The following is a 14994-nucleotide window of genomic DNA, read 5'->3' as shown; positions in this document are numbered from 1 at the left end:
ACAGATTATTTGTCAAATGTGTGAGGATGTTGATATGGTCAGAAACACAGGAGGGTTTAAACCGCAATATGAATGTCATGTATTATTATACCTGGCATTGATGTTAAGCACAACATACGGCAAAAAGCCACAAACAAGTAAAATGAAATAATCGACTTGATTGCGTATTGATTTATTATTGAATAAAATGTGTTTAACAGATGTTTTGTGAAATGTGTGATTATGTTGATAAGGTCAGGAACCCCGGAGGTTAAACCATAACATGAATATCGAACATCATTACACCATGCATTAATGTTAAGCATAACAGACGGTAAAAAGCTACAAGAACTTCTACATAATCTACTTTGTTGCTATGGCTACAATTTAGGAAAGAAAGTTATTAATTGATAGCAAAGAACATTGACAACTAGGAGTGTTGATTTATTATTCAGGGGCCTTCGTTTTGAAGATTTAACAATTGGTGAGCACCAGTTTAAAGTTGGCAATGACTTAAAGGTAGGGTAGGCCATTTGGAGAAACCAAACATAGCAAGATCGATTTTGAAAGTATAAAACAAGAAAATCCCACCCCTCCTTCAGGCCTCCTTCCAAAAAACACGCTCAAAACACATAACTAGCTTGCAAGCTATATCAATACATTAGGGCAGCACGACATGGTATTTCACCCTTGGCAGCAATTCAAATTGCAAGGTCTTTGCCAATTTAATTGCATAAAATATGCTACAGGTCACATCCCTGTCATCAGAACACCAAGCCCGCTTTTGGGTGAACACAAGTGCTGTAAAAGTGCCAGGGCCAAATTGGAAAGACTAGTTGCACCATGCCTGCAAAAAAACAAAACATATTTTTTACTTCCCTGAAGAGCAAAGGACAGGAAAATAAGAGATCCGTGGCTTCAGCTAGGTAGGCTATGACAAGGAGGCAGACTGAAAGGAAACTAATCAACCCCTATTTCTTCAAAATTCTGTTTAACGATGCGACAGTTGATCAGTAACGACATGATGGCCATAGGATTCAGGCTCTTAAATCGCTAAAAATAGATCGGAATTTGGAAATCTCCCAGCTTTCTTGCGACATTTCACGGAGGCACCCCCCTTTTTTGTCGGCCCCACTCGGAATTCTGAGAGTATACCGAGTTCAGTGAGCGACTCGACAACAAAAATGGTTGTGCCCATGAAGATATTTATTTTCTTTGTACTACGTCTGTCATTTTAATGTCGATTTTCAATGCCCTTACACACTTGATTACATTGCTACTTTATTCCGTTCACCAATTTATGCATTGCACGGTCTTGCTGTGCGTGCAATACAATGTAAAGTTGTGTTGTTTGTTTTCAGGCTGGTTTGCTAAAGAGGCTAATGTAGATAACAATAACAATGACTAACCAATGACATGACACAATCACACAAAAAAACAGGAACGTAATGGTGCTATCCATTTGTATGGTACACCGGTACGTCCGACCTGCTCTAGCGAGAATGTAGTTTCCTGGCTTGCAGCACTTATAGCGTTCCCATTTGTCATTGGCTATTCGGGAGTGTGCCTATGTTCCCACAGCCCTATGTTCTCACAGCCCTATATTCCCACAGCCCTATGTTCCCACAGCCCTATGTTCCCACATTTCAAAGATTTTTTTTTTAAAATTAGGCCTTATGTTCCCAAATTTTGCTGGCACCGTTGGATCCTGCCTCACTTGAGCCACAACAACTTGTCGAAATTGAGCTAGGGTTACCCCTAACCCTAACCCTGTCTGCTATACTTTTTACCAAATATTGTGGGGAAAAAATACACATTCATTTACTATAAAGTGCTTCCAAAAAATCTTGTGAGAGGATAGGGCATGAATTGAAGGGAAATATAAGGAACGCAAGACCTCATTTTGAAAATGTCCTAGAAATGTGGGACCAAAGGGTTTCATTTTGAGAAAAAACTTAGAAATGAGAAAAAACATAGAAATTTAGGACCATAGGGCTGTGGGAACATTAGGGCCTAATTTGCAAAATTGTCATTGAAAAGAATCCTTAGAAATGTGGGAACATAGGGCTGTGGGACCATTGGGCTGTGGGAACATAGGGCTGACCCCGTTCGATTGAGCTGAGAAGCTCTGCACTGTGCCGGACTATGTCGAACAGGTGTCCATGCTAAGTTCGGTATCGATATGGTGGTTATCGGGGAGCCTCGGACCACCAGGTCATCTAAGGAGTGTAAGGGCCCAGGTCGGAAACAGAGCAGGTCAAAGCCCCCGTGCTGCTCAGTAGTGGCCTCGCATCCGTGAACAGACGTTACAGTGCAGCCTCGGCAAAACAGCGGTACCTAATCATTTCTGTTATGATTGAGGTCAACATTTTATTACTTGCATGTATTGGACCAAAAATGACTTGAAAATGAATGATTTTTCAAAAGAGAAACAGTTAGCCTAAACCTCTGCAGACAGGTGTGACATCTGGGGAAACACACCGTTGCACCACGCTGCCAACAATGGCCACATGCACATCCTCAGCTTTCTGGTCAACTTCAACGCCAACCTTTTAGCCCTGGACAACGAGTTCCAGGGCGAAAAGCAGGGCTGTGTCGGTGATGTCACTCAAGTCTTTCCAAAAGAACTCTGACGGGCACGGTGAAGCGTGCCTCTAATCCAAGTCACTGGGAGGCGGAGGTTGGTGGTTTGATTGGGGGGTGTGCTTATGTTCCCACAGCATTATGTTCTCACATTTCTGAGATACTTTTCAAAATTAGGCCTTATGTTCCCACATTTAACTGGCACATTTGGATCCTGCCTCACTTGAGCCACAACATCTTGTCGGAATTGAGCTAGGGTTAGCCCCTAACCCTAACCCTGTCTGCTATGCTCATAGCCAGCGATCAGCTCATTTAACCACATATTGTGGAAAAATTGTACTCATTCATTTACTAAAAAGTGCTTCCAAAAAATCTTGTTGGAGGATAGGGCATAAATTGAATGTAAATATAAGGAACACAAGACCTAATTTTGTTCACGACTACTTTCCGACATCGCAAACATGTTTTCCTCATAATTCCCAGCGATATGAACGAGCCATAATGTTAAGATAGATCTGTTTGAAACCTAGATCTAAATTAAAAGAAAAACAATTGATTTTTTTTTACATGCTTTTTTAAATGGTGGTCATTTCAGGTTATCTATGTCATAGCAAATTAAACAAGCGTTCAAAAGTAATTTAAAAGTTTGCGTAAACGTTTATCCAAGTACGAATGGGTAAAGGTGGGCGGAGTTAGAATTGAAAGACGTGTATTTAACGTGCCCTCGCATTTACGTGTCTGCTGTGCGACTTTATAGAGTGTTTTGATTTTGACAGAGGTGTGAACACGGTTATGCGTTACAGGTAGGTTGTATTGAATGCTATTCAAATTCTCACTAGCATTATTCCCTGCAATCCCATAACGCGGTATTAGTGAGACAGATTTGTAAGGATTACGTGTTGCGATCGACTAACAGCCAAGATATGTCGTTAAGGAATAACGATGCTTTGCATGGCTAACGTTATATCTCTTTTCAAATCCACAGTTGGTAGTTTATATGCAGGCTACGTGTAACCTCGTCTTTTTGTTTCTGCATTATTTTCTCTTGTTAGCTAAATGAGATGCTGGTGGCTGGTAGACTTATCTCTTTAGGTTTAATGTTTCACAATTGCATGAATGCAACAAATGATTGCTTATTGTAATTTCATGGACACGAATTACGATCATTAATATACCTTCCTTACTCTGCATTACAGGTTCGTCTAGAAAGTAGACATGGCAGCAATTGTTCCATTAAATGCCAACGCTGCGTCGTCAACGGTTGCAGACGTAACATTTGAAGAGGAAAACGACATTCAGCAAGCCAATGCGGAGTGTGAAGACTTTATGTTTGTGGAAGCGACTCATCCCGACAAAGTCCTGCAGGGCCTAAACAGCATCCGTCTTAATAACGCCTTCTGTGATGTCACGCTGTGTTGTGGTGGACAGGAGTTCCCATGCCATCGCATTGTATTGGCGGCAATAAGCACCTACTTTCAGGTAAACGCAACTCCCAAACTATAGTAGGTCTCTCCCACAGTTGTCATCTTCCATGGGCAAGGCGTCCAAAAAACGACATGCAGCAAATGTCGTCAAAATGTCTCTCCACCCATACTCAAACTGGCCTATAATTAAAGTGAGTTTGTGTGTTTTTTGACAGCTTTGCCAAGAGTGAGACAACCCTTTTCTACTAGTCTGGACAACCCATTGCTATGGTCACAATTTATTTTAAAACAACAAAATAAGTTTCACCTTTTTGTCTTTAGGCAATGTTCTCTGTGGATTTGATAGAGTCCCGACAGGAAAGGGTGGCCCTCAATGGGTTGGAGCCACAGATGATTGGCATGTTGGTGAGCTACGCCTACACATCAAAGGTCTTCATCTCCAAAGCAAATGTTCAGGTAGTGTAAACTTCGGGGGACGGTGTCTCGCTCAGTTTGTTTACATGCACACTTTGGTTTGTTTAAGGCTGAATAATCATGAACAGACGTTAGGTATTCGTATGTTTGCATACCATGCTTACATGGCCACAAAGTCATGTGGTTGGAGCCAGTTTCGGTTTGATGTAATGTTTGATTTATTTATTAATATACAAGATGGTTTTGGCTTGGTTATTTGAGTTAATTGTTTTTTTAATCCGTTTTCATTTAGTAAAAACATATTTTGCATTTGACATGTTGGGGATGCTGTATTTGGGTTAATCAAGCGCACCTGTATGTATTTAGGAGAGGAGCCACAGGTGAATAGATAGACGGGAAGCGGTACAGTTTTTTTAACTAAATGTCGTGACTTATTTTTACTGTTAATCAAAAATATGCACGTTCTTTCGGGATTGTGGGTTTTAGACACGATCCCTACCTTTTTTTATTTTGAATCAAAGGAGCGAGCGTGTCTAAAACCCACAATCCCAAAAGAACGTGCATATTTTTGATTAACAGCAAAATAAGTCACAACACATGTCAATATTTTGTTCTGATGACAAAAGTGCATAGATTGATGAGTTGTTATGGTTTAAATCATATCAAATCCAGTAATCAAACTTCAATGGTTACACAACAAACAATTTCAACAATTACCTTCACCCGAGTTGTATGTAAACATTGTCTCTTTTTTCATTGTCTCTGTCTCTGAAATAGCTTTGATCCTAATAAAAAAGAAAGCATGTCATATCAAACAAATCATATGCTATAGGCACTGCTAGCAGCCGCCAACTTGCTCGACATCATGCCTGTCCGGGAGGCGTGCTGTCGTTTCATGGAGCGCCAGATGGATGAGACCAACTGTGTTGGCATCCACTGTTTTGCTGAGGCCCACTCCTGTAAAACGCTGGAGAAACGCAGCATGGAATACATCTTGGCAAACTTCAAAGCTGTCTACCAGCAGGTACAGTTGTACCGGATATGTGTGTGCTGTCATGTGGGGGTGTGCCAGCTGTGATGTAACGCAGAGACTGTTGAATCTTCTAGAGGTTGTTGAGTGTTTTTTATTCCTAATTTCCTCATCCTTGAGCAAAGGGCCTGCCCTCTCCCCTCCTGCCAAATTCTTCTTCAATGTATCACAGTCCTTTGGACAAAGTGGAAAAAACAAAAAACGATTCCAACTTTATTTGTCACAGCTTGTCCTCTCTGAGCAGAACATCACCCTGGGACTGTTGAAGTAACATTGAGTTGCGGTCCTTGATGTGTTTCTGCCCTAACACAGGAAGAGTTCCTGTCTCTATGTCTGGACAAACTGACGCAGATCATAGCCAGCGATCAGCTCAACGTTCCTCAAGAGGAGATGGTGTTTGAGGCGGCCATGTTGTGGCTCAACAAATGTAGCAGTCGTAAACAGAGCTTTGAAAAGGTCAGTATTTGAAATGGTGTTTATTTGTTCCCTGAAACAAGGGCTAAATGGCTGCCAAGTCTACTCTTGAGATGGAAACTCTTTCCAGGTCAATATTGTTATCTTTGCTCACAAATGATTACCGTCTTTGCCTCATCGGTTTGAGCGTGGCATAATCTGGGCCATGTGTCATGGGCCTTCAGCAGCAGTCAGTCTTTAGCAGCGCCATAAACCTTTGACAATGGCCTTGGTGTGTAATCGTAAAGTCTGCAAGCCCATGATCCATCCTGGCTCACTCGTTGATTATTCCATTTCTCACACCCTTTAACTCTTACCTGTAGTATGGTGGTAAGTAAAATATGAAACACAAAAGACTTCTAACATACAAATGTAGGAGAAAATACCCCTATACAGAGAAGTACCCAAACCAATAAATGTATACACAAAAGGCATGCATGCCCATAAAGTGGTTCTGTGTGCAAATATTGAAGAGGTCGCGATATTCCACATTGAAAATGGAACTATTGCATATAGGATACGGTGGGGCGAGTTATGCAAAGTCCAACGAGTGATGTCCCCCTCCCCCCCCTTACTGATAGGGGGAGGAATTGGTAAGAGGCCTACTAGTACTGTATGTGGGACCTAACACATCCCTCCCTCTGTCTTGGCGGTGAAGGTGCTGGAGCACATCCGCCTCCCCCTCATCAGCCCCTACTACCTGCACGACGTCATCGAGTCCCTGGATGTGGTGAGGGAGGACCAGGGCTGCCAGAGGCTCATCTCTGAGGCCAAGGACTACCTGCTGCTGCAGGACCGCCGCGGGGAGCTGCAGTGCCCGCGGACCCGGCCCCGCAGCTCCACAGGTATGCCGTGGGTGGGTGGGTGGGTGGGTGGGTGGGTGGGTGGGTGGGTAGATGGGTGGTTATGCTCTACAAAGAGACCTCTAGGATGAGCCACAGAGGCGCCTATGTAGGACAAACACTGGTGTCGCTCTTAACCATGGGCCTGCTACTTAGGGCACAGGTAGCTGACCGGCGAAGATAAGTCTGCCCTGGTTCATAACGGTAGCAGACCCATTATGAGTGTTGTATACAAAAGACGCCTCTGGGAAAATCATGTACTGATCAAGATTTTAAAGTGTGTATTTTTTTGTGTCGTGTTTTATGCTTTTAGAATGTAAACAATTAAAGTATACACCTCACTCACCATCTTTTAAGAAAATCCCATGAAATTGTACTTTATCATTTAACCATCTAAAAATACAAATAAAAGGAATGCTACTAGCCCATCCTTTTATACATAAAAAAAAAGAGCAAAATGCAAAATCCACTGCATGATGAACCAAGCCCGCAAGTGGCACACTTCTCGCCTACGCCTCACGCCGCTGCGCTGTCCCCATGGCAACAGGGATGGTGGAGGTGATCGTGACGGTGGGTGGGGAGGACGACAAGGTGGTGCTGCGCAGCGTGGAGACCTACGATCCCATCTTGAACCAGTGGAAGAACCTGGCCCTCCTGCCGTTCGCCATCAGCAAGCACGGCCTCGTCGTGTCGGGTGAGGGCGTGCGCACTATTCATCCGGTAGTCTTTAAAACGAGGATAACAGAAGAGGTGGGTGTGTTTCTATGTTGTTTGTTTCTAGGTGACCTTCTCCTCAATTAAATGAACAAAGAAAATGTATTTTCTTTTACATACGGTTAGAGGGACATCATCCACAATCAAATTAAGATCATCATTTTTTATTTTCTCCAGACATAAATGTTTATATTTAGCATAGGCAAACTGACATGATCGCCTCCTTAAAAACAACCAAAAATAAAACCATGATGCTCCCAAATTAACTTTAAATGTTTTACCTGCCAGAGCGGACTAATCTACCGGCCATGCAGTTGGGTTAACCCAGAATTGTTTCACAAATGCCAAATGATCATATCTCTCCACCATTGGTGGCAGGTGTTCATTTTGTTGCCAAGTGTTTCCCTCCCCGTCTGTGCTCCTTACCCCATATCTCTGTGCGGCGGTGCAGGCTCCACGATGTACCTCGCAGGCGGCGAATTCCCTGATGGCTCAGCCAGCCGGGAGATGTGGCGCTACGACTCTTGCTTCGACTCGTGGCTGGAGATGGCGCACATGAATGTAGCTCGCTCTGAACTAGGTGAGGCCACTGCCGCCACCCAGATGCAAGACGGCATCATCTCATACAAGGACATCTTGCTGTGGAGGGTATTTAACCTTCCAAAGGGCAGAATGACGCAGACGTATTTGATCCTAAGAAGTCCTAATGCTACTGGGAAATCGGCTGAAATCCAAACAGAGACTCACTACTCACTTCTCTCTTCAAATCCAATGGCCATGACAATTGCAGTCCATTCAACTGTCACCTACTGGCATTTCCTCCCATACCACCACCACCACCTAACATAAAAATAACAATTGAAACTGAGGAAGGGGTGTGGTTGAAAGTTAAATGGCGACACCTGCCGTTGGGAACGTGTAACGACAGCGTTTTAGAATAGTCTGACGGCTTTCCCTTCCCTTGCCTCCAGGCCTGGTGATGCTGGACGGCTTCTTGTTTGCGATGGGCGGCTGGGAGGGGCGTTCGCGTCTGGACTCGATGGAGTGTTACAACCCCCACAACAACACCTGGCAGTTCATGGAGTCTGTGAAGTTGGCAGTCACAAGCCCTGCCGTGGCTGCTCTGGATGGCTTTCTTTATGTCACTGGTAGGACAGGGCTAGTACACACAAGTGTAGCCATTTACGGTGAACATGACCTGGTCAGTATGCAATGGACTGGCTCATGTTCTGGCTCATGTACTGTAGTTGATGTCTCATAATACCAGCATGCTGGTTCCAAACCCAGTAAGGGATTAGTTGAATTTGGATTGCAAAATTAACCTAGAGTAGCGCAATTTGTTATTTAGCAGACCCTATTATCCAAAGCTTAAAGCACCCTTGGAAAATCACACTTCAACGATGTCTCACTTTTTTACTTTTGTATGAAATGTGATCCTTTATTTATTTTTATTTAAAAATGTATGGTTAAACATTTAAATGGACCGCTTTCTTGCTTTTATGGGTGATCCATATCTGCCACACCTAGGCAAGGGACGTCTGGAGATCTATAATTTGCACTGCTGGTTTATCCTCCTGTGCCCCAGGTGGCGCTGTTCTGGAAGATGGCGACGGAACAGACCTGACCCAGGTGTACAACCCCAAAACGGCTGTGTGGACGGAGGTGGCGCCCATGCAGATCGCCCGCTCCGGTTCGGCTGCATGTACTCTGAACGGCAAGATCTACGTCATAGGTAGGAGCCCGATGGGAGGTTAAATAATCTACAAAAATAAGTGTTCCATGTTTAACATCGGGACATTTCTTACACAAACTTGTTTCACTCCAATACCGTCATTTTTTTATTAATTGATGTGATGGGATGACAGGGACTGAACTTGACAGCTCAAAGCCTCTTAATGTCGATTCTTCTTTGGCCGTCTCCATCGTTTGTGTGTGGCAGGCGGCTGGCACGCCTCCACAGAAAATACGGACAAGGTGGAGTGCTACAACCCCGAGACCAACAAGTGGACCAAGTGCGCCCCCATGAAGGAGCGCCGATACCGGCCCGGCGTCGCCGTGGTGGAGGCCCACATCTACGTGTTGGGGGGAGAGGAGGGCTGGGACAGGTGAGGCGCTGCCGGGGGGCGGGGCTTAACTTGAGGGCCCTCCCTTTTTTTTTGTGTAAATTCCATCCCATAATTCACACCAAAAGCAGTCTTGGGTGGGTCGCAAGAGCACTGATCCCCACATAAATGTGAACTGTTTATTTACAAATTTGTACATTGTAATACTTAAATATTTTTTAATGTATTATCCAAATGATCGCCTTGGGTGGCAAGAATGGGCTTCATTTCTTGATCGAATACCAAGCATTTACATGCCTGTTTCTTTTTTTTTACAAACTCCATGCTAAAACGAGAGACGCAATGTGTTTTTCTTCCACTTTTTTTCCTCAACAAGCATCATAAGAAACATGTGCCCCCCCCCCCCCCCCCCCCCCCCCCTCCCTCAGGTACCACGACACCATAGAGCGGTATTGCTCCGAGACGGACACGTGGGAGATAGTGGGCGAGATGCCCTCTAGCCGCAGCTGGCTCAGCTGCGTCACCCTGCCCCTACGGAGGGACCTGCAGAGCGAAGACACCATGGAGCTGACCGACACATAACGGCTCTAAGCTGAGGAAGAGGAGGTGCACTTCAAAGCTGCCATTTTAGGGATGAGGGCTGTGCTTCATGCGTCTGTTGGACGTGTGACGTAGGCATGCAGTGCTGCCAGAAACCTAACTGTGGGACCCTGAAGATAAGCTTACAGGAGTTGGTGGGCCACCGTGCTGCGTGTGTCTAGGTATTTTCCTTTATTTTTGTTATAGATTTTTTTTTTGTTTATAATTTCCAGTTTTGCTCTTTCAGTAGCAAAAGAAGAACTTGGACTCCCGTTTGACAACAGACAGCACTCTCGCCACATGAAACCATGGTTACCGTTGTGAAAGGACACGCCAAAGCGAGTGTGGGTGATCAGCTATTGTCTGTGCAAAGTGAACGAGGTCTGAATATCGTATTACGCATGTTCATGCACCTTAGATCTGACTTTCAGCCAACACAGTGTATATTTGTATCCAACTTGAAGATCTAAATGTTTATTTTTGGGTTATTTAGCCAAGTTTGAAGTTTTTGCTATAGCAGAAGTTGCTCTATGGGCCAAATTAGCGAAATGTGAGTTTCATATTTTTGAAGTTTGCATGACTGAAAAAAGGAAAACATTTATATGTTCGGAATGTTACACGTCATGTTTTTTAATGTATTGGGATTGATGTAATTTTAATAAAGATGTTTAATGCATTAAACAGTTGTTAATGTTTTTTAATTAAACATGTTATGTTAAAGCAGGGAAGGAAATGGTCCTGTTTGCATTGGATAGGCCTGCCGCAGTACAGACAGTAAATCTTTTCTACCCTGTTCAGTATGGGGCTGGTAGAAATGCATGTTGGTCATCATACTTATAAATGCGCTTGAAGGTCATGCATGAATTCAATCCGCAGGGTCTGTAAAACAATAGACTAGTTTTAAGGGTACTTCTATAAGAAGTACACTTTATCGTTCTGATTATATTTGGGTCACAACCCCATACCGAAACCCGTTTAGCATCACTGGTTGGGTCAATCATTGTACACTTTTCAGCTAGGGGCAGCAGAAGGTCTTCTATTAACTACCAACTACAACCAGGTTGATCAAGTCTGAAGAAGACTAGTTATTCTTGGTCCCTTGCGGACAATGGGTAATGATCCATGGAAGAATTATGCTGGCAATATGCCTGTGCATAGCACCAAGGGGCCGACTCTCATGATGATGGTGGGCTCGGTAAGCCTTGTGAAGCCAGCCTAAATCTTGCAAGCTCATTTCCAGTTTTGTCTCGAGCAAAGATTCTGGCTATGAGTCTTGGTCACGGTAGTTTGTAACTCCCTTGCATGTCTTTTAAGAGTGGGAAATTGTTTACCCCATTCAAGAATACCTGATTTCAAATTGCAATACCTGTACTTTCTGGTGTTAGGACACCCTAATTTCCCATCAAAGATTAATGAAGCACCCCTGATGGCTCATAGGGGTCCCGACATATGAAGATGCAGACAGAAACTACATAAAACGCATACTAAATAAGTACCAGACTAGTATTACAACAAAACAAGTTTGTGTGTGTTTTTACATGGGCAGACAATCCTTCTCAGAGAGCACAGACCCCCAATGTCTTATCTTACATCAACACAATTGGGATATCAAAACAGACATGAATACCACAAAGACAACAGTACATGCAGGGGGCCAGAAGCACGGAGCCCAGGCCTGTGCTTCCTGGTCTGCGGTTGGCAGAGAGTGCTGTGTTTGCAGCCCCCACCGTCTCATCCCCCTCCCCACAAGAACCTCTTAACAAAACCACTGTAGGGTACCGTGTCATCTCTCTCTCACACACACACACACACACACACACACACACACACACACACAGTCACACAGGAATAGATGTGTTGGGTTTGATATCTTGGGTATTCTCAAATCTCTGTGGCATAGGTGAGTTTATGCTAATGTGCTGCATAAACAATTGATGAAGACCATAAACAACTATTACCAATCCTGTTAACAAAGTTAACAGGATCAGTTAAAGGACATTCGGCGAAACACACACTTACCCCGGTAAGTGTGTGTGTGTGTATGTTGGGGATTCAATTGAATTATGAAGGAAGGAAAGCAGACTGAATGACTGGCTGACTGACTAACCATTTGACCGGCCGATCGATTGATTGGTGGAAATTGTATGAGCAGCAGCAGGGCTACACCACACTGTCATCAATACTGTGTTTAGGATCGGCAGAATGTACCCACGCTCAGTGGAGGTCTATAGAGAGCGGTAGTGTAGGGGGAAATGTTCTCCTGCCGTTAAGCACCCACACATCTCATGCGATTTGTAACATTCTAGGTGCCAGAAGAAGCCGGATTATCTCATGCTCCATAGTTTGGTCTACATAGATCCAAGTCTCACCTTCATAGTCTTCACGTGTCAGGTCAACATTAATTTGTTAATTATCTTGATTTACTTATATGCTTCCTATTCAAGTTTACCATTAAATCAATGATACATTATTGTGTGTGTGTGTGTGTGTGTGTGTGTGTGTGTGTCTGTGTGCCGGTGTGGGTTTGTCAATGTGTGTGTGTGTGTATGTTTTTCAGCATTGGTGATACTTTAACATTGAAAATGGGAAACAAATGACAGAATACCAAGTACAAGTATTCCAGCTCCTCAAAGTATATTTCAAGGTATTGTAGTATTATCATTGAAGTTACATGACATTACATGCTCTTCATAAGATAATGTAATGTGAAATGATTTATATTATTTCAAATGGTTGAATTCATAAATGGGGAGGATATATACCATATTTTGATATGCCATAACAACATAACCATATTTATTGTTTGGTTTTTAACTGACCATTTGCTCAATGTATGTATTTATAAGTATAACACAACTACCCTTTGCATTATGCATTGCATTGAGGCCTGCTTTGAAATACCTTATAGCCAGACTATAAAATGCTTACAATGTATGACGTTTGACATAACAGATATTATCGAGGGACGTTCTTAAACAATGCATTTGCCAAGATGGCTACTGTGTTGGGGGGGTGGGTCAGTTTCACCTTAAAGGGTCTCTTTTTCTCCCACCAAGTGTGATTCTGATTAGCCATTAGAAGCAAATTCCAAATCTACCCTGTCATGAAATCACACCTGGGAGTGTTTTAGCTAATCCACATCACACACCTGATGGTTAAATAGGCTCCCTTTAATAATCATAACGCTCAAATCACCAAGTCAATATTTCTTGCCTCTGATTGAATATGAAGGTAACTGGAAGAGGGAAATGGCTCTGTAGCTTTAGTTTTAGTTTTTTAATCTATAGATGGGTTGGGTCAGAGTCACACACAGACACGGATGTTGTTTTTTCTCTTTTATTCAGTGATAAATAATCCCCTACGATCATAGGCTTTATGTGTAGACATCCGATAAAGGCAAAAGACAAATTAGGGGGCACTCATCCACCGCCATCTCAAAAGTATATGAGAAACAAATTACAAATAAAAAACAAAAAAACAATGAGGTAAGAAGTTATTTTGCTTTTATACAATTGTGGTGCTTCTTTTTGCCATGGTCTATCATGAATGCACAGTGCTTCCAAATACAGAAATCCTGTCTTATGTTTCTATACATCATTACAAAAGAAAAAAAACTAGAACATCATAAGGTCATGGCATAATACTGACTCAACCCAAGAAAGGGAACTGTGAGCTGCAGTTAGCAGTAAACGTCCACACGCCAAAAGGGAGAAAGGTGAAACAAAACAAAAATCTGTTAGTGACTAGAGCCTCTGTAAAGACTAGACGCCAGAGCCTGTGACCGCCTCCACACACTTACAGGAAGATCACGCTGTGTGCAGGATCTAAAGTTAGGACTGATATGTTTGCATGGGCTTTGTGTGTGTGTGTGTTTGTGTTGTGTGTAATAAAGATTTTTTGGACCAAAGAGTAGTCAGTTAAGGAACGTGTGTGCGTTTATGCGCTCATGTGTAGGAGAGTGAATCTAAAAGAATAGCCAGATAGATGGGTGTGCATGCATGCATTTGTGAACAACACTTTGTGGATTGAAGAGTTTAGGCTAATACAACGTGTACATGCATTAGTGTGTTAGTGCACAAGAAAAATCTTGTGGCTCAATAAGTATAGACGGATATAATGCGTGTCCATGCATGTGTGCAAGAAATACAAGAAATTGAAGCTAGTGTGTGTGTATGTGTGTGTGTGTGTGTGTGTGTGTGTGTGTGTGTGTGTGTGTGTTTGTGTTTGTGCACAGGCATCAGGAACAGCATTTCAAGGTCCAGCCCTTTGCATGGAACTGCGCAGCAGTCCCGGCTCTATTATTCTTAAAAAACAAAATACAAACAAAAGAAAAGAAACGCAAACCAAAATGCTCTTGGTTCCCATATTTCCCGCCCTGCGTGTACAGACTTCTCAGGAGAACACCACTTAATTTGAGAGTACCTATGTTATTCTCATACCCCATCTCTCCCGCTTGTTTCACAACTCTACACACTACCTAGGATCCTAAGAGTTTGCTGTGTCACTTTTTACCACCGTAACAGACTTATATACAGCTGCAGAGAGAGAAAAAACATGTCAAAGGTCCCCATGTTTGGACCTTGTTAACTAATGCTACTGCTCTACAACTAATTGGAGTAACATGAGTTTAGTTCACAGTCATCTATGCATTGTTCATCTGCATTTATTGTTGTAGTTTATGGTCACTAACACATCAATATTGGTTGCTGCCCCATTTTGATACTTAAAATAACATGTGGATTCTTAAATTGAGTGGGATTCAACTTTATGGATCCGGCTCTTAGGGAAGATGTGCTCAAGCCCTTTCTCCTCAACCCCTCCCCCCCCCCCCCCCCCCCCCCCTTGTCTTTGTATCCCACGGATGGACTCCTCTCCCTGGCCAACCATCCTGTGGGTAGTGGGTAAAGAGGCAA

At 43.2% G+C, this 14994-nt stretch overlaps 1 protein-coding gene across 2 annotated transcripts; it reads left to right on the top strand.

Annotated features, from left to right (window-relative positions):
• The first annotated feature begins 3287 nt into the window (after positions 1 to 3287).
• Positions 3288 to 10735, top strand: LOC307083152 (kelch-like protein 24). Of its 2 annotated transcripts, XM_079746959.1 has the most exons (12): positions 3288 to 3365; positions 3759 to 4041; positions 4308 to 4442; positions 5233 to 5424; positions 5743 to 5886; positions 6542 to 6728; positions 7273 to 7419; positions 7891 to 8019; positions 8411 to 8587; positions 9025 to 9171; positions 9379 to 9544; positions 9931 to 10735. In XM_079746959.1, the coding sequence occupies exons 2-12, from the start codon at positions 3778 to 3780 to the stop codon at positions 10082 to 10084; spliced, it is 1842 nt and encodes a 613-aa protein (XP_079603085.1). In that variant the 5' UTR covers positions 3288 to 3365; positions 3759 to 3777; the 3' UTR covers positions 10085 to 10735. The 2 variants fall into 2 exon arrangements, with proteins under 2 accessions (XP_079603085.1, XP_079603086.1); XM_079746960.1 differs by lacking the exon at positions 8411 to 8587.
• The last annotated feature ends 4259 nt before the right edge of the window (positions 10736 to 14994 follow it).

The sequence above is a fragment of the Pollachius pollachius genome (assembly GCF_949987615.1).
Source record: "Pollachius pollachius genome assembly, chromosome: 11".
In the NCBI taxonomy this organism is placed as follows: Eukaryota; Metazoa; Chordata; class Actinopteri; order Gadiformes; family Gadidae; genus Pollachius; species Pollachius pollachius.
The sequence above is the reverse complement of the archived record's forward strand: the minus strand, read 5'-3'. Positions and strand labels throughout refer to the sequence as shown.

Bases quoted from the DNA above. Each gene is read 5' to 3' on its own strand.
- LOC307083152 (XM_079746959.1), top strand. From the start codon at position 3,778: ATGGCAGCAATTGTTCCATTAAATGCCAACGCTGCGTCGTCAACGGTT. The intron at 5,425-5,742 runs GTACAGTTGTAC...GCCCTAACACAG, and splicing joins TCAAAGCTGTCTACCAGCAG to GAAGAGTTCCTGTCTCTATG. The intron at 9,172-9,378 runs GTAGGAGCCCGA...TGTGTGTGGCAG, and splicing joins CGGCAAGATCTACGTCATAG to GCGGCTGGCACGCCTCCACA.